The sequence below is a fragment of the Crotalus tigris genome, unplaced genomic scaffold (genome assembly GCF_016545835.1).
Source record: "Crotalus tigris isolate CLP2741 ecotype Arizona unplaced genomic scaffold, ASM1654583v1 scf7180000018142.649072, whole genome shotgun sequence".
Taxonomy (NCBI): Eukaryota; Metazoa; Chordata; class Lepidosauria; order Squamata; family Viperidae; genus Crotalus; species Crotalus tigris.
In genome coordinates, this window is record NW_024096844.1 from 230,851 (window position 1) to 257,843 (window position 26,993).

The window sequence follows — 26,993 nt, forward strand, 5'->3', positions numbered from 1 at the left end:
GCGGGAAGCCACCCCAGCCCGTCTCCTTCCTGAAGAGAAGCAACTGCATTTGTGGCTCTGAGGCTCCCCAGCCAGTGGCAGCTTCAGTCGAGCTGGATGACGCAACTGGGAAACTATGAACAGCAGATTGTCTGATGGGGGGGGGCAGATATTACAGGATTGGTTTCTGGAATCTGTGAATCAAGAGGAAAAAGGAATCCAGATGTGTACTTTCTTGACGGTGTCAAGCCAGCCTTGAATCGCTGAGCGCACAAGGAGGGAGGAAGGAGGGGTTCCTGCACAGGGTGCTGATCCATGGCACCACCCTCTCCCACGGCGTTTGGACGGCCTTGCTCTACTCCTGAGTAACTGGGCAAATGAGCAGGCCAATCTCGGTGCAAGAAGGCAACGCTGCTGGGCCCCTTTTCCACTTTGCCCAGCTAGAAAAGAGATGGCAGCCCACAGCGCCTCTTGGCCCCTCACCAAGCTAAGAACATCAGCCAACCTCAAATAGTAATAACAACATCAAGCATAAAATACCAGGAGCCCTTCTTGTGCTTTCCCTTCCCTTGCAGAGGCGCCTGCGGAGGGTGGGACAGGCGCCAGCCATGCCTCCATTTGGAACCCCACTTTGGGCAAGGAGGTGACCTCAAGCTCTCTAAAGGATCTTCTGAATTCTTATTATTCCAGTGTGGTGGTTTTGCCTTTTAAATATAAACTCAGCAAACATACCTAATACTCCTTCCTTCTCCTCTTTTCCCCACAACGACAACCCTTCAGGGGAGGGCTAAGAGAGAGTGACTGGCCCAAAGTTCCCCAGCTGCCTTTCATGGCTAAGGCGGCACTAGAACTCACCAACTCCTGGTTTGTTGCCCAGCACTTCCACCACTACACCAAACCGGCTCTCAGTTTAGGTCAACCCTAAGACTTGGGGCAGCCTGTGTGCCTGACTGTATGATGGTGGCCAATCTCAGAAGCTCTAAGCCAGTCCTCTCCTGGCGTGGCAGTCTGGCTCATGACCGGTTGGGAATCAGTGAGAAGACCTGCAGGCCAACCAAGAAAGCACCAGGTTAGGACAACCAACAAGAGGTCCTAAGGTGTCAGCCCTTCAAAGTAGACCAGTCTTCAAGCATTAGAATAGAGCTGAAAGGGACCTTGGAAGTCTTCTAGTCCAGCCCCCCGCTCAAGCAGGAGAACCTATACGATCTCAGACAAGTGACTGTCCAGTCTTTGTCATGGTTCCGACAGATGAAACTCTTCAAAAGAACTTTGAGGCATTATTTACCTTAAAGAATCTTTATTTTGAGTAGCATAACATCGACAGTGTGTAATCGAAGCCAAAAACTGAATTCCCCTCCCCTGAGCACATAGTATCAAAGCACAATTCCCTCCTCCAATTAACAGTCATAAATCACATTCCCCAATTAGCTTGAAACAGTGGGCTTCCTCTCCAGCTCTCCAGCCGCCAATTCCTTATCCGCTCTGGTTACAATAACCTTGTTTCTCACACTAGGTTTGGTGTGTTATGTCTAGCTCAGTGTTTCTCAACCTTGACAATTTTAAGGCATGTGGACTTCAACTCCCAGAATTCCACAGCCAGCATTGCTGGCTGTGGAATTCTGAGAGTTGAAGTCCACATGCCTTAAAATTGCCAAGGTTGAGAAACACTGGTCTAGCTGGACTCTTGTTCACATCCCCCCTCCCAGCATCATCTAATTCTAAAAGCAAAAGGTAAAAGAGGGCTCCATTTCCCTCTGTTGTCAATGCAGAAACATCCGACGTTAGCAGCATTGAGAGTCTCTTCTTAAAAACTTCCAGTGATGGAGCGCCCACGATTTTGTTTGTTTACAACAAACTGCTGCTGCATAGTTTCTTCCAGATCTTCTACAAAATAGATGATACGTTCATACAGACGTGATTCTACACAAGATGCTGGGAGCCCACCAAGTCCAGACAATTGTCAGACAATTAGCTCTCATTACCTAACCTGGATCATCCTGGCGTGTTTCACTGATTCTTTCATTTCTGCATTAATTTGTAATTGTTTTTTCTCATGCAATTTCTCTCAAAACTATATGTAAAGAATATATAATGTGTATGAATGTAAATAATATTCAGAAATTGCTTTCAGCTGGTAATTCAGTGGATATTTTTAATAAAAATATTGTTGGAATAGATGTAAACTGATGTCTTTAATTTATTAGAAACTGATTTTCTACAGCAGAAGTGAGAATATAGATCTACACATCTGTCTGAGGGACGGAGAAGATGAGATTCTGCTGGAATTGAAAAAGCCTCTTCCTTAAGGGCTTCTTAGTCCACCCCCTCAGATGCCTCTTTTTAGTTCGAGAACTTATTCCTCTTCTGTCTCAAACACAGAGGATTTCTCAGCTAACCAGGCCCTTTGAGAATAATAGAATAACAGTTGGAAGAGACCTTGGAGGTCTTCTAGTCCAGCCCCCGGCTGAAGCAGGAGACCCTATATAATTCTGGACAAATGGCTGTCCAGTCTCTTCTTAAAAACCTCCAGTGATGAAGTGCCCAGGATTTCTGAAGGCAACTTCTGTTCCACTGGTTAATTGTCCTCACTGTCAGGAAGTTTCTCCTTAATTCCAGGTTGCTTCTCTCCTTGATTAGTTTCCATCCATTGTTTCTTATCCTACACTCTGGTGCTTTGGAGAATAGGTTGAGCCGCCCTTCTTTGTGGCAGCCTCTTAGATATTGGGACACTGCCACCATGTAACCTCTAGTCCTTATTTTCATTAAATTAGTTGAAGAACCAAGGGCCATTCTTCGCCGCCACCTCCCCTTCTGTCTCTACAATTTTGTAGCCTAGACTAGACAGAGCCAGCATCCCTGGACCAGAATCCGAGAGTCCAGATCAATAGAATATATTAGGGGGAAAGTTCCAGTCCAAGAATTCCCGCAAGGACCCAGCTTTCAATTGGGAGACCTCTACATAGGCAATGCAAGGTGACTAAACTCTTTGGTCAGTTTCCTCCCCCTTTTTCTGTGGGAGGGGCTGGAAGCTGCCCCTTTTTGCAGAGGGGGGGCCATCTGCACCCCTCCCATTTGGAAGTCACTCCCATCAGCATGAAACTCCCACTCCTCCTGCACTTCCTCCAAGCCTGGTGTTGCTATCAGGGCAGACGGTGCTCCAGAAGTCCGGAAGAGATGGGCTGCCTTTGCAGCTTCGCTACAACCCAATCTCTGATCTAGGAAGGGAAAACTGAAGCCCTGCTCTCCTGGCCACTTGCTAGTCCATGCTTTGCGCTCACCTCTTTCTGTGTAAATGTTAAGAACTGATTGATTAGATTAGCACATTGGCAAGACCCATTATCTTCTCCTGCCCCACTTAGCCAAGGTCATTAATGACAAGGCAGCCTGGACTCCATCCAGCCTGCGCTCCAGGCATCACACTATTCCCATTGGGGGGAAACAATCCAATGCAAAGGCTAGAAGAGTAAAAAATAAATAAAAAGCCAAACAAAAGAAAATACAGTTCAATCAAGGAAGTGGAAAGTTAGAGGGATTTCCTTCAGATCTGCTCCATAAGCTTCCCAAGAATCAACACTTTGCTCCAATCCTACGTTTTTTCCCCACAGTATCATATCACCTCCCTGAGGTCCACTTGCAGGAGTTGGAGACTCTTCACAGGAGGCCCCGAAAGAAACAGAAAGGACAAGTTGTAAATTCTCTGGAAGACCCAAAAGTTTGCACATCGGCCTTCTTCCCCCGCGTCCTCAACAACAGCTGCCCAGAGCCTTGGAATGGTCCCAGCCCCTTCCCAGGGCTGCCTCGTTCACCAGAAAGCTCAGCCGCTTTGTGATTCTTCTGCCCACTTGCCAGGGCTGGATTTCAGATACTGAACAAATAATTCCACTCCACTCCACCTCTGTGTTAAACCATGCAAATAAAGATGCATAAAGAGCCAGAAAAAATCATGGAACAGCTTGCCTCCATTAATCGTGGGCACTCCATCACTGAAGTCTTTTAAGAAGAGACTAGACCAGTGGTGGCGAACCTTGCCATAGGCACGGGTCCCAGAGACAGCACTCAGAGCCCTCTCTGTGGGCATGCACGCTGTCGCCCCACTCCTAGGCCTTCAGCTGGGTTTTATGAAACCTTTTCGTTTTAGGCCTCTGCCACCATGTGCACAAAAAAGGTTCAATCAGTCAATTTCAACTTCTTGCGGAAAAAAAAAAAGATCTTGTAAAGTTGGAATTATTGATTGAACTTTTTAGTCCCACCCAGTCTGCCATTACCACTGCAGCCATGCCCACCCAATGGGCCACGCCCACCCGGCACTCGACAATGCAAAAGTGGGTTTTGAGTTGCAGTTTGGGCACTTGGTCTCTAAAAGGCTCACCATCACTTGTCTGAGATGGTATAGGTTCTCCTGCTTGAGCAGAGGGCTGGACTAGAAGACCTCCAAGGTCCCTTCCAGCTCTATTCTATTCTAAATCTTCCAATGTTCCGCTAAACTACGGTAATATTTATGGTGCTTAGGTCTAGGCACCAAGGAATCCAAAGAATTGCCCTTGCTGAGAACTTAACCTTATGCAACCTCTTCTTTGCTCATGTTTTGGCGTCTTCTCGTTTCCTTTAAAACTGTGACAGAATAAGGGAATAAGCTTTTTGTTTGCTGGGTCCTCCCCTCCCTGCTTCGTGTTCATTTGCACTAGCTGCACAAAGCACTTTGTGGTTTGTGGAGAATTTCAGCATTTGTTTGATTTATCAAACATTTTCATTCCATCTTTCAGTTATTAAGATGCTCCAGAAAGCTCACAAAAAATTGCATATGAAACAAGAAAAGAATTTAATGTAACCACAGATTAAAATAAGAAACCAAAACCAGACTCAAGCAAAGTGCTGCTTTTATTAGCTGCCTTTCTTGGGCAAATGTTGACCCGGCCATTTGTGACACTCCTCCAGGAGCAAGTCCCTGCAGTTTGAACTGAATTAAATGTTCTTCTGGTTAACAGCAGCCTGTTTCTCCCTTAAAAAGGGAAAGCAACCTTCGGATTCTGTCCTACTAGATGAATTGCTCTAGAGCAGTGGTTCTCAACCTTTTTAATGCCGCGACCCCCAACCGGTTGTAAGTTAAGGACTACTCAACCGGTCGTACTCAACTGGTGCAGCACCGTTTGCAGAATGGGACTTTTGGCGGGCTCAGCAGGGCAGAGACAGCCTGGACAATTCCTACTGGCTTTTGAAAGCGAATAGAATTAGACTCCATTCAAGAGAGTCTCTTCTATTGGCTTTCGAAAGCCAATAGAATAAAAGGGGGGAGCACAGCTAAGGAAAAGGGGGAAAAAATGACAGACTGCGTTGTTTGGCGACCCCCGTGAAATGGTCGTTTGATCCCAAATGGGGTCCCGACCCACAGGTGGAGAACCGCTGCTCTAGATAGAAGCTCCCACATCTTGCAAGATTTAGGGGTCCCACCAGAAGCAAGAGAGTCCGCTCCAGCCCTGCACGGAGACAACCTTCCCCAGGCAGAACCGTGGAGACAGAAGCATCTTCCCCCTTGCAATCTGGGGCCCACCGGGCCAGGTTGAGGAAGGGGAACCGCTCCCACCACCCCCAGAAGATTTACACCCTTGCACGTTTGAAGGCCTCTCCTTTGCAAGTGCTTCGCGCAATTCAGACGACAGAACTGGGACCGCAGTGCAGAAACAGCCCCAGGAGGGACGCCCAGAAGGCAGCGAACGGGTCGCCGAAGGCTGAGCACACCAGGAGTCGCCCCGCTCCGTTCCGGGGCCCTTCAGCCTGCCGTCGGGCTGGCTGCACCCCGAGACAGGCAGGTGACCCCCCCCCTCCTCGTGGAGATGAGACGCGGCTCTGCCCGCAGAGGAAAGGGCGCCCTCGGGGGGGCTTCCTCTTCCTTTGCGCCACGCGTGGCCCGACCGCGCTTCAGACGTTGGGCAGCCGAGGCAGCTGCGGTGCGCGAGCCCTGAATGGGGGCGTCCCGCTCCTCCCCTCTCCCGGTGCAGCACTCGAAGGCGGGCCGGGCGCCGGGGAAGGGGAGCCGGGTGGCCGGGCGGGCTCCTCCGCTGCGGGCAGCCTCTCCGGGAGCCAGGCGCGAGCAGGCTGGGGAAGAGCAGCCCGCGCTGGGCCAGGGCGCGCGGCGTGGAGGACGGGCTCCCTCTGCCGCCCTTGCGGCAAGCGGCCGGCCGACCTCTCCTTGCCGGCCTCCGGCCAGGCAGCAACGCTCAGGTTGGGCGGGACGCGGCGCCGCTTTCGGGGGGGGGGGGGGGGCTGGGCAGCCCGCGCGGGGGGGGGGGCCGCCGGAGGGGCTGCAGCTACCAAAAGCCCGCCCGGGAGGGGGCATCGCGGGGGGAGGGTGAAGGAGCTGCCCCGCCTCCCCTTCCTGAGGCGGGGCCTCTCCTGCGGCTGCCCCGCCCTCCATGACGCCACTGCCCGCTCAGGCCCCGCCTTCCTCCGGGGGGCGGGACCTCTGGCTCCGCCCGCCCCTCCCTCCTGGCCGGCGAGATGCGGTGCAGGAGCGCCGGGGGGCAGCAGAGGGCCGCCCTGGAAGGCGCGCTCGCTGCCGGGCTGGGCGGCGCCCGCCCTGCTCTCGGGGTCCCCGCGGGGGGGGGGGAGGTCTTCCCCACGGTGCTCCCCTGGACGGACGGACGGCGTCCCCATCGCGGGCAGGGAAGGCTCCGCGCTTCCCACGCGGCCCGTCGCTCGCCGTGCCCGCCACCGCCTCCTGGGCTGCTCGGCTTCCACCGGGCCCCCGGCGCCTTCTTCCCTCGCCCGCCTCGAAGGAATCTCGGCCGGTTGGGGGGAGGGCGGCCCGGCGGGGCTGGAGCGCGCGCGGCGACCTGGGCCCTCGGGTCCCGTCGGCAGCGGGCTGCAGCTGCGGGCTGCCCCTTCCCCTCCTGCCCCCTCGGCGGCCCTCTTCGGGCCAGCCCAGGCGCAGCCGCGGTCCTGGGGCTCTTGATGCATTTCTTCCCCCGGAGGACGAACACTGGGCCCCGCGACGGGCGGGGGCCACGCGCCACCCCTTTTAGGGCCGCCGTCGGGTGGCCCGTCCTCCTTACAGCCGTCCATGCCAGGGGAGGCCGTGGCACGAAGGTGGGGCTCCGTGGGACGCCCCCCTCGCCGCTTTGGAAGATGCGAGGCTGGGGATGGGTCATTTCCGGGGGGGGGGGAAATGCAGGGAAAAATAGAAATGGACGTTATTGTTACTTACAATGTATTTCTAAACTGTACGCCGGTACTGTGAAGTTCTCAGGGCCAGGTGAACGTCTAAATGTTGTCAAACGCGTGAATGTGACAGCCAACGCTTCTCCGCCAACTGATGGCACTCGCCCTCCCTGGCTGGGGCCAAAGAGATCCCAGCACAGCTGCAACTGATCGCTCTCAGCATTTCCCAGCCGTGGCAATTTTAAGAGTGCACTTCAGCTCCCAGAATTCCCCAGCCAGCATACGGCTAGTTGGGGAATTCTGGGAGTTGAAGTCCATGTGTCTGGGGAACTGTCTTAGAAGGACCTGCTTGTCCGCTTTGCGCCCCATCTCCATGCTCCGTCCGAGGACTCTGCCAGACCCTGCCCGAAGGCAACCCCTGCTAAAGAGCCCTGTTCATCCCGGAAGGCGGCCCGGGGGGCTTTGTCTTATGTTTGAAGTGGAAATGCTGTCTCTTGATACTGCATTTATTGATTTACTGAGCAGCTGCAATCCAATTACTCCAAACTGGCCGCAAGGATTTGTAGTTCATTTCCTTTGTTTCTACATGGTTCTTTTTTCTAAAATGGATAGTGATCTTTTTCTTGGTTGATTCTTAGTGAGGTACTAGGATGCCTGGATGGCGTGCAAGAAGAAGAAAAATTGGGGATCTCAAATGGAGAAAAGCAGCCCAGAGCACATTTTGCAGCGTTGGGGTTTTTCATGAAATGGAGTTTGTGGTGCAGCTGTCTAAAAAGGGGGAAATATGAGGTCTCAACCCAGTGGATCCTTTGTGCAGAACTGTTGCCTCTTTGCTAATTGCCACTTTGAATTCCTTGGCACATATTTGTCATTTACTGTTTAGGTTACAATCCTAGACAAACTTATCTGTTAATTAAATCCCAATTTATTCACTTCTGTGTTCCTCTGCATATATTGTAAAGGCTTTATAAATCTTATATATCATTTCAGTTTCTATGTTTACACTGTCATGCTGTGAAATAGTGTTTAAAGCACTAGGGGGGGGGCTTGGGTGGCAGCAAGAATCATCCCTGCCCAGCTGTTCTTGTCTGAGGAACAGCAACCTTGAAAGGTCCAGCAGTTGCAAAACAACACACCTGTTGTGCTGCCCAGCTGGTTCTCCTTCCTGACAGGAATGCCTGGGACCAAAGGAGCTTTGGGCTCACCCCGTAGTGAGCTTGAAAGTTTCCTAGCTTGCTGCAAGATGCCCGGATCCTTTGCAACCGGCTGGGCAGAGGAGCCCCAGATGGAGCCCAGGTGGGAAAGGAGGATGAATGCGTGAGGGAACTAGGTAGGACTAGTAGCCTAAGGAAGAGAAGGAAGATTGGGTGGAGGGGAGACACGAAGGAAGCCTTCCAGTGCTCCATCACTGGAAGTTTGTAAAAATAGACTGGGCAACCACTTGGCTGGGATGGTATAAGGCTCCTGCCTCGAGTAGCGGGCTGGTTGGATGAAAGGCCTCCGAGGTTCCTTCCAGCCCTGGGAGTCTATGTTCTAGGTATGTAATCCATCAATCCAGTGGTTCTCAACCTGTGGGTCAGGACCCCATTTGAGGTCGAACGACCATTTCACGGGGGTCGCCAAACAAGGCTGTCCGCCATTTTTTCCCCCTTTTCTTTGGCCACGCCCCTGGCACCCGGTGATGTATAAGTGGTTGGGGGTCACCACAACATGGGGAACTGTATTATGGGGTCGCGGCATTAGAAAGGTTGAGAACCACTGCATCAATCGAGTATTGGTGAGGAGAAAAGGTACAGCACCCAATTCTCTGCCTTCCCAGATTCCCCTTCCTTGGTGGGGGGGGCTCTGAGGTCTGGGCCAACAAAGGAGCTGTGCTGGCCTTCCAGGGACCTCTTGCAACCGCCACACACAGGCAAGCCCCACAGCCGACCCCCCTCCCCTTCTCTGAAGTCCGTCAAGCAGAGGCTTTCGAGGGGATTCGGGCTCTTTGCTGCTGGGGGCATCGGCTGCCATCCTGAACCGGTTCTGTGGAAGGAGTCATTTCCCCCGCTGCACAATGCAAAGAGGTCCCCGAAAGAAAAAACCCCGGGGAGGCCAAGCGAGTAAGAAGCCGCTATGTTCCCCCCCCCCCGCATTCTCCATCAATCAAAAGGAGGGCCAGCCGTTGCCGCTTGACTGGGTGCAGCGGACCCCCCCCCCCGCCCCGCCGCTCTCTCACCACCAGCAACAGGAAGCAGAGTGACAGCCGAGGTCTGAGGCTTCACCCTCCACGCCGTTTCCAGGTCAGGGTCCCGTGTCCTGTCATACAGACGTTCTCGGACTTCGCTCTAAGTGTTTCCCAAACTTGACCATTTTAAGGCATGTGGACTTCAATTCCCAGAATTCCACAGCCAGCGTTGCTGGCTGTGGAATTCTGGGAGTTGAGGTCCACATGCCTTAAAATGGTCAAGTTTGGGACACACACTGAAACGGGGTTCCCGAGGGGCAAATTTAAGCCAGCGCGGAACGACCGAAAGAAAAGAGAACCAGAACGCCGGTGCTTTAACACGCTCGTATATTTTCCTTTTAGCTTTTTTTTTAAAAAAACAACCCTAATACATTTCATCAAAATACTGGCATTTCCAGCAGATTTTTTTTTTATTAATTAGCTTTATTTTTTTTTAGTGAACAATAACATAGGGCCGTGGTTTCACAGTAGAGCTAATGCTGCAAGAAGAAGACTCTCGGAGGGGGCGCAACCAGACGTTGCTGTGTTTTGCGTGTCTCCGGATGGGGGAGGGAAGGGACATCCCTTCGCTGCAAAGTGATTTCTTAAGATTGCAACACGAAAGAAAGCTTGTCCTTTGCTTCGCAGAGGGGGTCTTAAGGCTGAGCATATTAACGAGAGATTTAGGACAAATCCTATAAAAGCGGTCCCCCTCCCCAAATTAAGCATACGTAAGGGATAAAATTACATTTGTACAAAAATAGATATTTAGCTTTATTGACACTTAGATATTTCGCTCCCCTTCTCTCTCTCTCTCCACCTTTTCCTTTTATCGCCTGCTTCAGCTACAAGCTCCGGCGGGCCTCTTCGTCTAAAGGCCGGGAATGGCTAAGCCCCGGCTCGCCCCCCTTCCTCCCCGCCCCGGGCGCTCCGGCATCTGAAAATAGATGCGTCCCCCTTTGCTCCGGTTACAGAGCTCCAGTCTTCTTTGCCATCGGCTCCGGGGTGGGGGGGGTGGCAGGACGCCCGCTCCCCCGGAGCAAGCGAAGTAGGGAGAGCAAGCAGGTCGGAGAACGGAGAGCAGAAAATGAACCCTCAAAGGCGGGTGGGTTATTATGCATATGTGAATGAGGAGATTTGTACAGTGCATATATCTACACTACATACAAGTATACACACACACGCATCGCGCCACCTCAAGTGTAGGAGACCGACACACACACCCCCCCCCCGCGCACTCCCTTGCCCCGGAGCAGAAACTCCTGGGGGGGGGAGGCTGCAGCCCCCCAGGGACGCCCCACACGACTCCGCTTCGTGCCTGCATCCCTCGTCTGGCAACACGGGGGGGGGACGGGGCAACTCCCCCCCCCCCAAGCTGTCTCCTGAAGGCAGAGCTTTTCCTAGTCAGGAAAAACCCCCGTTCAAAAGGTTGCGTCTCCCGCGCCTGGGGGGACCCGGCTTCCTCACCCCCCCCGGGCAGGGTAACCAACTGGGGGGGGGGGGCGGGCGAGGAGAAGCGACAAGCAAGCGCCGATGGGACGCCCAGCCACCCGCGGCAAGCTCGCTGGGCTGTCCCGGGGGGGGGGAGTCTGTGAGCCGCGCTTCCTCCATCTCCTCCGCTTTCTTCCCCCGAAACTGGAAACGGAGCCTCGACGTACAGCCGCGGAGCGCGGCCGGAGCAAAGTCTGCCGCTTCCTCGCCAGCAGCCAAAGCCGCCGAGCAGGGCCGGGCGGGGCTCCACCGCTGCACCGAGGGCGAGCGAAGAAGCCCGGCAGCCGGTCCGCCGAAGGGAGAGAGAAGCTGACCTGAAGTCCGTCGGGAAACGGGCGTCCCCGCCGGCCCCTCCCTCCCTCCAGCAGGCCAGATGACCTAGCTCAGCCCCCCCCCCGCCGCCAGCGCTCCCGGTGCCCGGCCGGTGGGGGGGGCGCAGCCGGGATCGGCGGCTCAGGCTTCAACGCGCTGCCCCCAACTCCAAGGGCCCCCAGCCGCACTTGGACGGTCCGATTTGGGCATCAGGAGACGGAGGAGCAGGCCAAGCCGTGGCAGCACCCGAACCTGCCCAGAGGAAGCAGCTCTGAGTGCTTTTTGGGGTGAACTGAAAAGGGAGACAAGCTTTTATTTTCAGAGTGGGGGGTGGGCCTCGCTACCCAGACCCCTCTTCTAGGCAGAGCAGGGCAGGGCAGGGACTCCTGCAGAGGCCACAGGCCTCCCTCCCTCAATGACAGACCTGCAGTGTCCGTTGCAGTTGCCTGGGCAGATGTGGGGCTCCAGTGAGGGCAGACTCTGCCTTGGCACCCAACTTGAGCCCCCCCCCCTTCTCCCCCATTCCTGCTCCACGTCTCTCTGACCCTGGGAAGACAGCCAGGGCATTCCCCCTGCCCCCAAGAGAGCCTGCCCTCTGCCCCTTGGTGCTGGCGCTCGCAAAGCATCAGCCCAGGGCAGCCTGATGCCCACCAACCCCCAACAAGCCAGAGCTTCCCCTGTGAGCCCCGAAGACCCCCCTCCTTCCCTCCCAGTAAAAAGGGGGCGGCTCTCTTGCTCTGTGCAAGAATGGGGAGGGGTCTCTTGCCCCAGAGCCTGCGCAGGGTGGCTCGGCCTGCCATCTGTCAGCAAAGACACTCTGCCCTCCTTGTCTGCCCACATAAGCAAGCAGGGGCAGCCGAGGGGCCGCAAAGGCCGGCTGGTAGCCCTGCCCACCCTGGCTTGAGGAGGCAGCCTTGCTCCAGAAGTGCCATCTCTCTACGGGGGCAGCGGGCCGCCCTCCCGGCCTCTCCTACGCCCTCCGGCAACACATGCCTTGTGTCCCACAATCCCTTGTTCTTAAACAAAGGCGGCGTCACAGAATCCTGAAACCCTTCAAGGGAGTTGGAGTAAATTCAGCCTTCTGCACCTGGGGGGGGGACCCAAAGCCTTGATGGAGGAGGGGCAGGGCCCCAAGTGCAAGCAGGCAGCAGTTGCTCTTCGAACCATTCTCCACCTGCAAAAGCTGGTTGTCCTCAGACGCAGGTTGGCTGCGGAAGCAGCAAAGGGCCAAGCCAGCCCGGCCAACATTCCTGGGTGGGGTGGTGGGGGATGGATGGGGCAGGCGGCCTCCCTTCCATGGTGGTGGTGGGGGGAGGTGGCAGCAGGATGGGTCTCAGAGCGGAGGTCCCAGTGGCAGGCAGCCCCCTGGGCTGAGGAGAGCAGCTGGCCCGGCCCAGCGTCCTTTAAGTCATCTGGTGTGGCGCTTCCAGCATCTCCATCAGGAAGGTGTCGATGGGCGTGTCCCCTATGAGCTTGAAGAAGAAGAGGTGCTCCAAGCACTTCAGGCCAATGGACCGGAGGGCGGGCAGGCGGAGCAGCAGCTTGGCGAACCTAGAAGAGAGGGAGGGGCGTCACCACAGCCCCCACCTGTCTGTTCAGAAGGAGACTTTTCAAGGGCCTCCCGCCAGGCAGCCTCCTTCTCTGGCAATTAATGGTTCTTTTCTTCATTCTATTGCTGGCTCTTTAATGTTTTTTTTTATTATTGAAAATTTTTAAAATTTTTACAAGAAAAAAACAACCCTCCCCAACCCACCCCAACCCTCCCACTCCCTCCCTCAGCCTTCCCAGAGCTGAATATAGGCTTAATTAAAATTTCTTAAATTCTTAAAAAAAGTATAAACCATAGATAAGTCTAAATACATTACTTAAACAACTAATAGAATGATTAACAATAATATATATATATAAAGAAACCATAAATATTAAAGAAAAGAGAAAAAAAATATTTAAAAAGAAAAAGAATAAGGAGAAAGAAAGAAGAAAAGAGATATAAGAAAATAAAGTAATAATAAAAAATATAAAGAAAAAGAAAAAATAATACAATCTATAAAATATTAAAATTAAATATAAGTTATTGAAAAACTAAGTAATATTTTTTTATATCCAACTTGTGTTGTATAAAATATATCCATTTTTCCCATACCACAAAAAACTTCTCTTGCGATTGATCCTTTAAAAAAGCCGAAATCTTTGCCATTTCCGCCAAATAAGATACTTTAGAAAACCACTCTTGCAAAGTAGGCAAAGATTCCTTCTTCCAATATTGCCCTACTAACAACCTTGCGGCTGTAATTAAATTTAACATCAATATAACCTCCTTAGTATCACAATCGGTAACAATACCTAGCAAAAACAATTGTGGGGTAAATTTTACCCTCCTTCTAGCTGGCTCTTTAATGTTAAAATCAGCTGCACTGGCCCCTTGGCCACCGTTTTCCCATTGCGTGGTTCATCTGGCTCCTGTGGCTGGGAGCCAGTTGGGCCCCAGTCCCGGTTTTAGCCTGTGGAATGACCCAGCCTGCCCAGTGAGCCACGATGTGGATGGTTGGTTTGGGATTCCGGGTGTGCGCAGACCTTCTGTTCATGAACCTGGTGCCTGGCTCAGTGGGTGGCCCAAGTGCAGGACACGGGTTTGGCTTCGTGTCGATCGGCTAAGGGCCCTTGAATGACCAGGCAGAGAGGTGACCGTGCAAATGACCGTCTCCAGGGCGCGTGAGAGACAGTGCGCCCTTCCCAGAACACCCTGGCCAAGCCCTTGGCCCCCCCGTTTCCAGATCTCACTGCTGCTTCCTTTGATTCAGGAAATGCCACAACAAACACACAAGCACACGCAGAGAGAGACTGTGGGCTCCAGCAGGCTGCATCCGCTTTCCAGCAGCCCCTCTGGTGTTCTCAGTCCCTCCTGCCCCATTGCTCTTCCCTTCAGGACCTCCACGAGGGGTCTGGGCTCCTCCCCAGAGTGCTCCAAGGGCTGAGGGCTGCTGCACTCCTGGCTGGGGGGGGGGGCAGAACGGGGAGGGCTGCATCCTGACTAGCATTTCCTTCAGATGCTGAGCTGGCAAGTCGAGCGGGCGGGAGGGCGCAGGGCCAGGAAAATCCAAACCCAGCCCTACCAGTCTCTTCCCTCAAGCTCAAACGCTTCATATTTAAACTAAAACAGATGACAGATGTACAGAAACATTTCAACTATGAAACAACCAGCTTTTAAGAATCATTTGGCTGAAAGATTGCAGGAAAACGGGGTGTGTGTGTGTTCCGGGAGGGGACCGGGGTGGCTGCATGGATGGTCACATCCCCATAGAGTGGCCAGAGAAGAGCAAGGCGGAGAGGCCGATGTTGGCTTGGCTGGTTTCCTCTGTCCCTGTCACTGGGACTGTCACTGTCCCCATCTCCCAAGGAAAGCAGCCACCAACAGCCCCCCCACACACACACACCTCCCCCCCCAGCAGCAAACGCCTCAGGTCTATCTTGGTTAAGGGGAAACTGTCCACTTCACAAGACCTGGCACCACAAAGCCCAGATGGGCCATAGCGAAACTGTTCCCAGGGAGCAGACTGACCCATTGCTGGGGGCGGGGAGCATTTTTCCTTCTCTGGCTGTGCGCAGGGGACTTCCCTCCCCAGCCACAAGTTCCTCGGAGAGGCTGGGGGGGCCCAGTCGTGCTCCTGCCCTCCAGGGGGCTCAGAAGGCAAACCTCTCGGCCAGCGGAGTCAACCGGCTCACAGCAGCAGCCTCCAGCTTGGGAGGCAGCCAGTCTGGAGAGCAGCAATGGGATCCTGGCCCCCGTCCAGCCTCAGTCGTTAATTACCGTTCGGTTCCTCTGATTTCATCGTGCAGAGGAAATGGGGGGGGGGATTCTGGTTAAAAAAAAAAAGACCACCCACTGAAGATGAACGTCTTGCAAGATTCAGGAAATTCCCGTGCCCTGCCTAGGTTGATCCTGGAATGGGGTCAGAACGCGAGCCGAGAGGAATTCGGGGAGCTGGTGCCAGACCGAGCAAGCGCTGGCCGTCCTCCTGCTCACAAGGTTATTTCGCACCCGGCTCTCTGCTTATGAGAAGGCTGTGCAAAAGACACCCCAAGCGAGAAGAGACTCACCTCCCTGGCTGCTCAGGGTACTTCTGTTTGCAGTAGGCCTCCAGCGAGGCGTAGACCTTTTCCCGCAGTGCTTCGACCTCAGCAGGGTTGGAGAGGCCCTTTGAGTCTGCGAGAGAAGGAGGGGAGGCTTACAGCCTGAGACCGTTCAGGACCCCCCAGGGAGGTCAGGGCCATGTGAAGGGAACGCAGGCTGTCTAGCAACAGGCACCGCAGCCGTAAGACGCAACCCAGTCTCTGCTTTGAGAGGACAGCAGCCCCGGCGGGCACCGAGGACCAAGTTGAGGCCGCCCGAGAGAGTTTTGTGGGTGAGAACCTGACATGAGAGCCAAGACGGGATCGCACGAGAGAACATCCAAATGATCTGGATGGAACCTGGTTCTACCTCAGCCCGTTCCGCTCCGTGTTGCTCCGCAACTGGTCAGGATTTCATAACCTGACAAATTCAGTTACTCTCTCAGATGCTTCAACTCTTTCGCGTATCTAATGTGACACTCACATCTTACAAAAAGCCTTCTTCCCAAACACCATCCAGTGGGATTTCCCCCCCAAAGCTTAAGAGGGCCCAAGGAGCTGAACGTCCAGGCTGTCAGCCGAACTGGTCCTTCTGCAGGTCTCCTGCCGTAATGGCCTGGTTTTGGAAAGTTCCCTGGCCTTAATGCGCTCTGACAGCACCTCTCCACGGAAGCTCCCGGAGGCTCTCGCGCTCTGAAGCTGAACCCAGAAGAGCGCTTGGATGGTCAACGTAGAGGGAAGCCCTCAGCCTGGCATGCGGGCACTCCCAGCCACAGAGATGTCCAGGGCCCTCTCCGGGAGAGGTTCCCAGGGCCCCTAAGCCTGACTGCACGATGAAAAAGAAGCCAAAAGAGTCGGAATTAGGGCACCTCGGCAGGTGGGGGGCTTCCAGACTCAAAAGGGCAGGCAAGGGAGGGGGAGCAAAGGTAGCCAGGTGGGCACAGGCCTGCTGGCCTGCTGAGGCTTCCCAGGACATGGCAGGCAGCCCCGGAGCCACGCTGGCTGCCCTGTAAGCCAAAAGGCAGAAGTGGGGGGGGAGACAGGCAGCGGGAGGCAGTGCCTTGCCTTACAGAGGTGGGAGGGGGCCAAGAGGGATCGAGCCTGGAACGGCTTGGACTGGGTGGGCACTCACTTAATGACCTGCGATTCTCAGTTAACGACCACAATGGGGAGTGCCAGGACTGCTGTCATTAGTGCAGTCAGAGGACGTCTCGCTTTACGACCACGCCAACTGATGATGGCAATGCCAAGTGCCAGTTGTGGGAACTGCTCAGATCTCCTTGTTCACGAATGCTCCTTTCCTCGCAGCGTCGGAGCAAGGAAAGGCTGTCCTGCTGACAGAAGACGCCCAGCCACAGCCAAAAGGGCTGCCCCCTTCTCCCTGCTCTGGGGCCGGTTTTGTGTTGGGTGAAGGGCAGATTGCCAAAGGGTGGGCGGGTGGGGGGATCTTGCCTGTCCTCCCTTGCGGAGGAGGGAGCTCAGTCACCTGGGTTGAAGAGGACAATCGCTCGCAGGCACCCCAATTCGGTCTTGTCCATCTGCATGTCTCGCATCTTCGACACAAGTTCGGTCAATACCCTGCAGGGCCACAAGAGGAGAGGAAGTGGCTATGGTGGAATATCCAGAGAATTTTTAAAAGGAGGGTAAAATTTACTCCACAATTATTTTTGTTAGGTATAGTTATTGATTGTGATACAAAGGAGGTTATATTGATGTTAAACTTGATTACAGCTGCGAGGCTGTTAGTAGGACAATATTGGAAGAAGGAATCTTTGCCTACATTGCAAGAATGGTTTCTTAAAGTGTCTCATTTGGCGGAAATGGCAAAGATTTCGGCTTTCTTAAAGGGACAAATGCAAGAGAAATTTCTTGCTGTTTGGGATAAATGGATAAAATTCATACAATTTAAATTTGATATAAAAAAATACTATATAGTTTTTTCATAATTTTTAACTTTATATATATATATATTTTCTATTTTATATTCTTCTTTTTATAAATTTTTTTAACTTTTTTTTAATTAAGCCTATATTTTGCTCTGGGAGGTCCTGGGGGGGGAAGGGGGGGGTTGGGTAGGGGTGGGGGAAGGGGGGTTTTGTTGGGTAATGTTTGTTTTTTATTTGTATATGTTGTTTTTTTGTTTTTGTATTGTCTCTTATTTTCTGTAAAATTTATAAAACTTTTTAATAAAAAAAAAAAAAAAGAGGAGAGGAAGTGGCGTGAGTTGGCCTTGCTTTGAAGCCAACGGCCTTTCCCTGCCCCTTTTGCAGGGGGGCTGAGGGCATTTCGCAGACCCTCCGGCATCCCAAGGGCCGGTCGTGGTCTCGTTCTTCGCCACAAAGGCCACGGCTGGGTCCCGGGCACAAGAGGGGAGCGGGCAAGGCCGTGGGCGCCCCTCCCACCAGCCGCTGCTCCTCACCTGTCAAAGATGGCCCCGACTCCCGCACTGTGGGCACTGTTCCTGTGGACGTGGAGGCCTGTGGCCAGGAGGATCCCGTCTTTGACCGCGATGGATCGGTGGGAGAAGGAGGCGATCAGCAACTCGTTCCAACCTGGGGAAAAGCAAGGGGGGGGAGGAGTCAGCCAAAGCCTTGCAAGGGGGGGCATTGCGCCCCAGAGCTTCATGTCAGGAAGAAACTAATTATCTTGGCTCTGGGGCAGAATGAAATTGAATAACAAGAGCCGAGGTGGCGCAGCAGTTAGGCTGCAGTACTGCAGGCCACTTTAGCTGACTGTGTTCAGCAGGTCAGCGGTTCAAATCTCACCGGCTCAAGGTTGACTCAGCCTTCCATCCTTCCGGGGTAGGTAAAATGAGGACCCAGATTGTTGGGGGCAATGTAAATATATATATACATTGCTTACTGGTGTACACCGCTTAGAGAGTGCTTGCCCTTAAAGCGGTATATAAGTCTCGTAAATAAATAAAATAAAATAAATAAATAACAAGCCAGTCTCTCCCTGAGATCCAATAGTGGGATAAAGAAGTAAATGCTCAGACGTTCCGGGAGACCCATGGACGCCAGCCTCGCCTTTCCCACAGTGGGAATAGCTCCCATCTCAAAGGGCACCAGGACACCAGTTTCTTCCCGCTCAACCATTCCAGCAGCGTTCTTTTCCGAGGCAGGCTGGGTGGGTCCACCCTGACGAAGGGGGCTTTTGGGGGAAGGGAGCCTTGAAAGCAGCAGCCGATGGAGGGGGATCTCTTTGCTGCTACTGCAAAGTCCACAGAAGGACCCTCAGCTGCCTGAGTGTTCCAAACAGCAGTTCTGGCTGTGCGAGTGCTGCCATTCCCAGCCCAAGGAGTAGTCGCAACCGAGATAAACAACAGGCAGGCAGGCAGAAGCCGAAGTGGACGGGCTCAGGCCTGCTTTCCAGATCACCCCAACTTTGACCTGCACCATCCACACCTGTTGCCCTGTCCCCCGCAGCCTTCCAGCTCCTTTGACTCGCCACAGCCAGTTTCCCCCCACATTTGGCGTCTAAAGGAAGTCGCTGGATCTGGGCCCTTCGCTCTCCGCCCCAGATATGTGTGCGGAGGAAGTAAACAGCCCTTCGAGAGTAATAAACAACTTTGGGGAGAAGCTTCTGTGGTTGCAGGTCACAAGGATTTGAACTCCTCAAATGATTCCAGAGGTGCGAACAGGGACCTGCTTGCCAAGATGCGGGAAGCTCAGCCGGCAACTCCTCCTCCGAGCCACTTCAGGTCCTCAGCCTTTCTACGAGGCTGCTTCCCATATTCCCAGGCGGGAAGGGCTTTGCCCAAGGCTACACTCTGCACGTGAGCTGAATAGCCCTCTCCTCCTGGATACACGCTGCTAGTATTAACCACCACAGTTCTTTTCCCTCTCTTGCTCCATCTTGATTACCACCCAAGTCCTCTTGGCTTGCAGGATTGGGGGGGGGGGTGAGAACAGGCAGGTGGTGAGCAGAACCATGGAGTTGGGAGGACTTTAGAGGCCATATCTTCTGCTCAGTGCAGCATAAGAGTATTGTTGACATCCAGCCTCTATTTGAGTATCATCTTTGTTGCTCTTCTCTGCACTCTTTCTAGATCAGTGGTTCTCAACCTGTGGGTCGGGACCCCATTTGGGGTCGAACGACCATTTCACGGGGGTCGCCAAACAAGGCTGTCCGCCATTTTTTCCCCTTTTCTTTGGCCACGGCCCTGGCACCCGGTGATGTATAAGTGGTTGGGGGTCACCACAACATGGGGAACTGTATTATGGGGTCACGGCATTAGAAAGGTTGAGAACCACTGTTCTAGAGTCTTGGCCTCTTTTTTTTAATCGTGGTGACCAAAACTGGAATACTGTGTCTAGGTTTGGCCCCCATGATGCACAAAAGATGTCAAGACTCTAGAAAGAATGCAGAGAAGAGCAACAAAGATGGAGGTTAAAACATACGGTGAACGACTGCAGGATCTGGCTATGTCTAGTCTAGCCAAGAGAAGGGCTGGGGTGTCGTGATACTCTTCCAGTACTTGAGGGGCTGACACAAAGAAGAGAGGGTCCACCCATTCTCCAAAGCACCTGAGTAATGGATGGAGGACCATTAGAAAGAGATTCAACTAGAACTAAGGAAAAATTTCCTGCCAGTGAGAACAATTAAATCAGTGCAACAATTCAGAAGTTGTGGGTACACCATCCCTGGAAGTTTTCAGGAAGAGACTGGACAACCCCTTGTCTGGAATGCGAGAGGGTTTCCCACTTGGTTGGACTAGAACAGTGTTTCTCAACCTTGACAATTTTAAGGCAGGTGGACTTCAACTCCCAGAATTCCACAGCCAGCAATGCTGGCTATGGAATTCTGGGAGTTGAAGTCCACATGCCTTAAAACTGTCAAGGTTGAGAAACACTGGACTAGAAGATCTCCAAAGTCCCTTCCAATTCTCCTTATTCTGTATTTTGTATCTCTGGTGAAGAAGAATTGGTTCCTTAGGTGGCATCTATTCCCCTTTATGCCAGGGGAAGACCACCCTGAGGGGGGGGGGAGGGAGCAGGAGCTTCGGAAGGCCCGAGGGGGGCAGGCAGACAGGCTCCCTCTCAGCCGCCCACGAGAGACTGGGGTCAGGCAGCCTCAGGGGCTTCCCTTCGTCCCTCAGTCCAGATGACCGTCTCCAGCTCCAGAGAAGGGAAAGGCGCCAGGGGACTTGGCCCCTGCCCCCCTTCCCTCCTCCTGCTTCTCTTTCTGGAGTGTGGCAAGACCTCCGAATGCGCCTGAAGGCCTCCTCAGTTGCCCAGACCCTCCCAGACCCTTTCCTGCCAGCTCCGGCCGACTCGCTACTCACCGGCTCGGAGCAGGATGACCTGGTCGTCCAGTGGGAGCTCCGAGAAATGGGGGATCCGCTTGGCCCACTCCACCAGTGTGAAGAGCTGCTTGTCTGCCGCTTGGCAGATGTTGGTGACCGGGTCATTGGGCTGCCGAGAGAAGAGACCCCCCCCCCGTGGGGCGTCAGAGGGCCTGCCACTCTCCCCGTCCCCTGCAGGCCCCCTCCTTAGGCCAAAAGCCCCCTGCAACCTCTCCTGCCCTGCGTGCACCGAAGGGGGCAGTTGGCAATCCCTTCTGCCCCTGGAATACAAGTGGGGAGGTTTGGAAACCTGGATTCTGCAAAGGGGCTGCCCTTCTCCTAATCTTCCTTGGTTGGTGCTGCTTTTGGGCTGCGGGGACATCCGTTTCCCCCCCCCCCCAAGCACAGTCAGGGTGTCTTGGGGAGGTGAGATCCCCACAAGATAGTTCTTGCCAGCATTTTGTCTTCCATTTCTCACACCTCGGTCTTTTCAGCTTTGGCGAAGACGTTAAGGCAGTGTTTCCCAAACTTGACAATTTTAAGGCATGTGGACTTCAACTCCCAGAATTACACAGCCAGCATTGCTGGCTGTGGAATTCTGGGAGTTGAAGTCCACATGCCTTAAAATTGTCAAGTTTGGGAAACACTGCGTTAAGGAGTGAGATGGGTGCACATCCAGCCTGGCCTCTTGAAGGAGGGAGCAATGGAGGCCTTGGGGCAGGGGAGGCAGGAGTCTGGAGCTGAAGTGGCCCCCTCTGCCTCCAGGGCTGCAGTGCCATTCCCGTGCACAGAGGGACTCGGGGGCTGCTCTGAAGCCAGGCAGGTGCCAAGGGGAGCAGGACTGCACCTGAGGGGCTGGGAGTCAGAGAGAAGGAAGCAGAGCTGGAAGGAAAGGGGGCGAGAAGGGTGTGCAGCTCCAACGGGAAACACCCCTGCCCCAAAGAAGCCCCTTTGGTGAAGTTCCCGGATACCAGGATTGAAGGCTGTGGCACCCAACCCCAACGGGAGGACTCCGGTGGAGAAATTCACAAGCAGGCCTCAAGGCTCCCCTCTTCAGCCCCCCCCCCAGTTCCTCCTCCTCCTCCTCCTCCTCCCATCAGTGCTATAAGCCAGTGAGCCGAGAGGGCACCCCAGGGAGCTGCAGCAGAGAGACCCGTGCAGCAGATCCCACTTCCCTGCCCTTCCCAAGAGTCTCCCAAGGCCCCTTGCAAGGCAGACCCCCCCCCCAGTATTAGCTAACTAGGCAAGCCAAGAGGTCCAAGGCCAGACTCTTCGGCCAGGGAGCCCAGGTCACCTCCAGACAAAGAGGCGATGCCATCGGAGGGGGAAGCAAGAGACCTCCCCCCTGCTGATGGGGGTCTCCAGCTGCACCCTTCTCAGGCTTTGTCCTCTAGGGTCACTGAGGCCAGCACCCCTTGCCTCTCGCTCCAGCCAGCTCTGGAATCACTGGGGAAGGACCCACAATGCCGCCCGCAAGCCTTGGCCCCGGGAGACCCCTTCACAAGGCGGCGGCCCAGGAGCAAATGGGTCGTTCTCCCGAGTCTACAAAATCAAGGGCAGCCCCTGGGATACCAGCGTCCCTGCGGCTGCCCCAGGTTCCTCAGCACACCCACCCCGTCCTCAGGCCCTGCTTGACCGAGGAGCATCTCAGACTGAACGCCCTGCCCTGCCCTGCGGGTGCCACCCGTGGCTTCCCTCCCAGCCGGGGAGATGCCCGAACCGGACCAGGGAGCAGCCGGGCCTTCTTTTGGCGCTGCTTCCTCTGCTCCGTGGCCTTGCTCATCTCCCCTGGGGATTTTGAACCCAGGCAGCGGCCACGTCCAGGTGCCAGAGGGAAGCAACTGCTTTCTGTGCCTTGCCGGCAGTCCTGGCTGGCCCAGGAAAGTCACAGGCAGACTGGCGGTGGGCCAGGCTCCCTTTGGCAGGATTGGCGGGAGCGCTTACTCCCCTACAGCTCCCTTCTCACCCCAGAGAAACAACGAGGAGGAGAAATTGGGAGAAATTCTGCTGAATTCTCAGGGAAAGGCTGCTGGTGAACAGCCCTTCTAGCCTGTCTTGGCTCCTCTGGCCACCCTCTCACTTCCTGGCTTCTTGCCCTCCATCCAGGGCAAAGTGCCCCAACTGCTCCGGGCAGCGGGAGACTCTGCAGGGTCACTCCGGCCCTGGAGAAATCTGGATCAGCCACCTCCGCACGCTCTGCCTGTGACTTTGAGGGGGTTGTGGAAAGGCTGTTTGTGCTTCCTGGACACCCCGGAAGCTCCTTCTCAAACGCTCCTCTTCTCCAGCGGGGCTGGAAGAGAATGGCTGGACCGTCCTGGCCATTCCTCCACCCCACCCAAAAAGGGAAGGGAGAGTAGAGCTACCGCTATCTAAGGCAGTGGTTCTCAACCTTGACCATTTTAAGGCATGTGGACTTCAACTCCCAGAATTCCACAGCCAGCAACGCTGGCTGTGGAATTCTGGGAGTTGAAGTCCACATGCCTTAAAATGGTCAAGGTTGAGAAACACTGCTCTAAGGCCTTGTGGAAGGACATCATTTCAGCAGGAAAGGAGGGTCTGGAGCCCTTGACCCAGGAGTTCCCACCTGGCCATCCAGGGACTAGACGGGCCGCTTGCTTACCGAACTCGGCGTCAGGCCCATGTTGGCTTCGATGTAGGTCTCCGTCTTGGGCTCCACCGCCAGTTCAGCTTCCAGGATCTTTTCCACCGGCATGTCCTCGTGAGCGCTGCTGGTGGATTCAACCTCATTCTCGTTGCGGTCTTTGCCTCGTTGCCGCTCCTCCTGGACAGCTGGAAGGGCCAAAGGGGGGGGTCAATCCATCAGATTTGGATGCTGAAAGCTTTTGAAGCAGGGGGCTTGGAAACGAGGCGGACCATTGTGCTCTATGGGTGTGGGCAGCAATGGACAAGTAGTCCTCATTTAGTGACACAATTGGGACCAGCAACTCAGTCATTAAACAAAGCAGCGGGCAAGTAAATACACAGCTGCTGTGCTTATGATCTCCCTTTCCTTAAATCGGCTTTCCTGTAAAGTCAGCTTTACAGACTCGTAAAGGTCGCAAGTGGGAGGACTGGTCATAACGTTCTTTTTTCATCAGTATTGTTAACAGCAAGCAGTTGCTGAATGAAGCAATCACTAAATGAGGACTACGTAGTCTCATCTTTTTGTTTGGGGGGCAGGGATTGAAAAGGATAAAAATGATTATCTTGTGGCTTAGGGGAGTTTAAGGGAACATACAGCCTTAAAAACCTTTTGCCAGCCGAAACTGAGCTAATCTCCCCTGTTTTTGGGGGGGGGGGGTTGTATGGTTTTAAGTGGGACCTTAACCCCTGCAAGGCTTCATGTGCCCATTTTACCCAGAAGCTCCGTTCCGGGCGCAACCTGGCTGGGCCAAACCCTCCTGCCCCTCAGGCAGGACAGGGAGACGAAAAGTGGCCCCCAAGGCCGGGAACTGCCCTCCCATTTTGGCCAGTGGCCCCTGGGGACGCCCGGAGTCACCCAGGGGCAGGACCCCCCTCTCCTGGGCGAGGCCCCGCTTGGCCCCTGTGGTGTTGGCCCTCGGGAGCCCTGACTTTGTCCAGGCCTGGACTGCTTGACCCTGCCGGTGCTCAGCCCAGGAGCCCAGTTTGATGGCGGTTCAAAGCATTGTGAAGCCGTGCTAGGTTTCCATTTGGAATGAGTGGGTTTGCTCCGAGGAGGCGCCCACTGACCCTCCAGAAGCAGTGAAGACGGGAGATTTGCCCTGGCTGAGCTCCTGCCTTTGGCGGTCCGTTTAGCTCATAAAATATACAGTCACAGACCCAACACACTGAAGCCCAACAATACACCACACAGCAGCCCATCAAACCTATTCAACCATACACTAGACACACTGGGAAAACAATTAGCTCCAAAGACTTCTAATGGTCACAGCAATGGTGCAAAATTTGGCTACTGTACAACTCGAAAGACTTGCCGATCTTGGTGGTTTAGTTGGCAGCTCACAGTTGCCCTGCAAAATGGCCTGAACAGCTGTACCTAGAGCAGGGGTTCTCAACCTTGGCAACTTTAAGACTTGTGGACTTCAACACCCAGAATTCCTCAGCCAGCAAAGCTGGCTGAGGAATTCTGGGAGTTGAAGTCCACAAGTCTTAAAGTTGCCAAGGTTGAGAACCCCTGATTAGAGGGACAACTGACTAACCCATCCATCCGGCGCCTTCCTTTCCGGTCGTGGCCAAGGGCTGCCCTAACAAATGCGAGGAGGGCTGCTTCCCGCCTCCCCTGGACTCCACCTATACACACTGGTGCAGCCGAAACCCAGCTGGCTTTCAGATGGACCTTCTTCTCGGTAACAAGGCAAACCACCATCCTTTGCTTCCACCCTGACTCTGCCCCCCCCCCTCAAATTACAGTGAATTTAGTCAAGGTAGACTTGACTAAATCTGGATCCTTTGTACCAAGTCATTTACTGAGGGTTATTTGAGTATTATTTGTTCTGGCGTTTGCTGGCATGCCCAGAATTTGGAACGGGATGGCAAACTGACACCCTGGTGAGAAACGGGATGGAATTTCCCCTTCCTGGAATTACGTCTTTTCTTTAAAGGGCCAGCAGGAAAGGGGGCCAACGTCTGCCCACCTGGTGGGGTTGACCAGGCTTTCGCTCTTGGCTCCTGCAGCTCCTGGGAAGAGGAAATGAGCCACAGGGCAAAAGGGTGCAGAGCCCTCCACGCACACGTATGGGGAGGGCACCCCCAGCCCTCGGGGGAAAGTGCTGGAGAGAGATGGTAGGTGCTCCCAATCTGGAAGGATGCCCAGACATTGATTCTATTGCTGGGAGGCCCAGTGCAACACCGTAAGAAGATCCGTTCCTCGGCTTTGCTTTTCATTTGCTCTGCTCTGCATTCCTCTCTCTAAAGCAGACCACAAGACCCCAGGGTGAAAAGACAGCACTTTCCCCTCCTCCTGTTCTCAGCCACCATCCGACAAAGACAAACACAAACTTGCTCTCTGCTTGCTGCAGGGCCAGGCATTCAGTCTCCTGAATTGGCCAAACTCTGCAGCACCCAGTTTTGCTGCCCACTCTTGCACTGCTGCCGGTGCCTTTCTTGGTGCCACTCATTTCTTGTTGGCCCTTCTGCCCCCCCCCCCTTCTGAATGGCCCACCGTTTCCTTCGTGGGACCTATTCTCTGTGTGTGACACTCACTGCCAAGACACAAGGAAGAGCTAAAGCTCTAAAGAACTTCACACCCACCCACGTCCTTGGGGAAACTGCTGCCAGGGACACTGCTGCTGAAGATTTCAGGGTGGGTCCCACAGTGGCCTGCCTGCCCACCAGCCGCCTCCCTTGCCACCCCCAGCCCTCCCAGGACACCAAGTAAGAAAGGCTTCAGCAGAAATGAAGAAGAGGAGAGGCTGCCCACCACCTGTTCCCAGCCCCGCTATAATGCTGAGCTACACTGCCTTTGCACATGGAGGCTTTAGTTAAGGCAAACCCCACAGAACACCTGCCTGTTTATTCTCAGGAACGGCAGAACCACTCCTGTCAGGTTAATAATGTGAATGCAACCATCGCCGATGCCACCCTTCCCAAATCCTCAGGGCTGCCACTATTTAATAAAGGGAGCTGTTAAGTACTGCGTTTGTTGTGACACCTCGGGCATTGCACGGTGTGGTGTGGAAACTGCTAAGGGCCCCGTGAACCAAGAACGTCTGCCCGAACCTCCCACGTCAGCACTGTCGCATTAGCAACACAAGTGCTGCTCAAAGGATCCTCCACCCAGCCTCTGCCTGGGAGGAAAGGGCCAGAGTGGTCGCAAATGCAGATTCCGAGCCACAACCGCCTTCCTCAGCCTGCCTGAATTTTAACCCACAGCCTGCTGCCTTGAATCCTTCTGACTGTCTCGAGTGCATTAAAGCTTACGTGGTGCAATGTGGAACTGGCTCTGCAGGGAGGCACATTCCAGCCCACCACAAGCCACAGCCACAGCCCCTTGGCCCTGATGCGTCCCCGGGCAGGGCAGTCTGCACCGAGGGTCTGCCTCTTCTTGGCCCTGCAGCTCCTCTAGGATTTCACCCTCCATCCGGGGAGTCTCTCTGGCATTTTTTTCCTTTCCTCGCCAGAGAATCTGCCCCTACGGAGCGAGGAGGACTCGGCCGATTCTGGGAGGACTCGGCCTCTCCAGGTCACCCTCTGGAGACACCAAGAGATTTGCTGCTTAACAGCTGGTCTAGTAAGATTGAAATGGGAGTACCTGATTGCTCCTGCCTTCCAGGGAGTCTTGTGGGTCGGGATGGATGGTGCTCCATCCCTGCAATAGAGTAGAGATTTGGAAATGAAACATCATTAGAAGAAAGGCAGCTATCGCTGCTGTGCATGTTTCAGTCATTAAACTGCTGCTCTTGATGGGGCAGCACCACCCAAATACATGGCCCTTGTACATTTTCCCAGAGAGAAAGTCGGGGGGGGGGGTAT

The 26,993-nt window shown here is 54.2% G+C and overlaps 1 protein-coding gene across 4 annotated transcripts in view; it reads right to left on the reverse strand.

Moving 5' to 3' along the window:
- Positions 1-9,671: 9,671 nt before the first annotated feature.
- Positions 9,672-26,993, reverse strand: part of RXRA (retinoid X receptor alpha) — a 94,210-nt gene continuing 76,888 nt past the window's right edge. For 3 of the 4 annotated variants that reach the window (XM_039348341.1, XM_039348339.1, XM_039348343.1), the window contains 7 exons: positions 26,773-26,829; positions 23,161-23,330; positions 20,541-20,670; positions 17,673-17,805; positions 16,740-16,831; positions 15,242-15,347; positions 9,672-12,694 (listed from right to left, as the gene is read on the reverse strand). In XM_039348341.1, coding sequence (XP_039204275.1) covers positions 12,547-12,694; positions 15,242-15,347; positions 16,740-16,831; positions 17,673-17,805; positions 20,541-20,670; positions 23,161-23,330; positions 26,773-26,829 — 836 coding nt within the window. In that variant the 3' untranslated portion in view covers positions 9,672-12,546. The remainder of the gene's footprint in view (positions 12,695-15,241; positions 15,348-16,739; positions 16,832-17,672; positions 17,806-20,540; positions 20,671-23,160; positions 23,331-26,772; positions 26,830-26,993) is intronic. The other variant, XM_039348340.1, reaches the window with a different exon arrangement.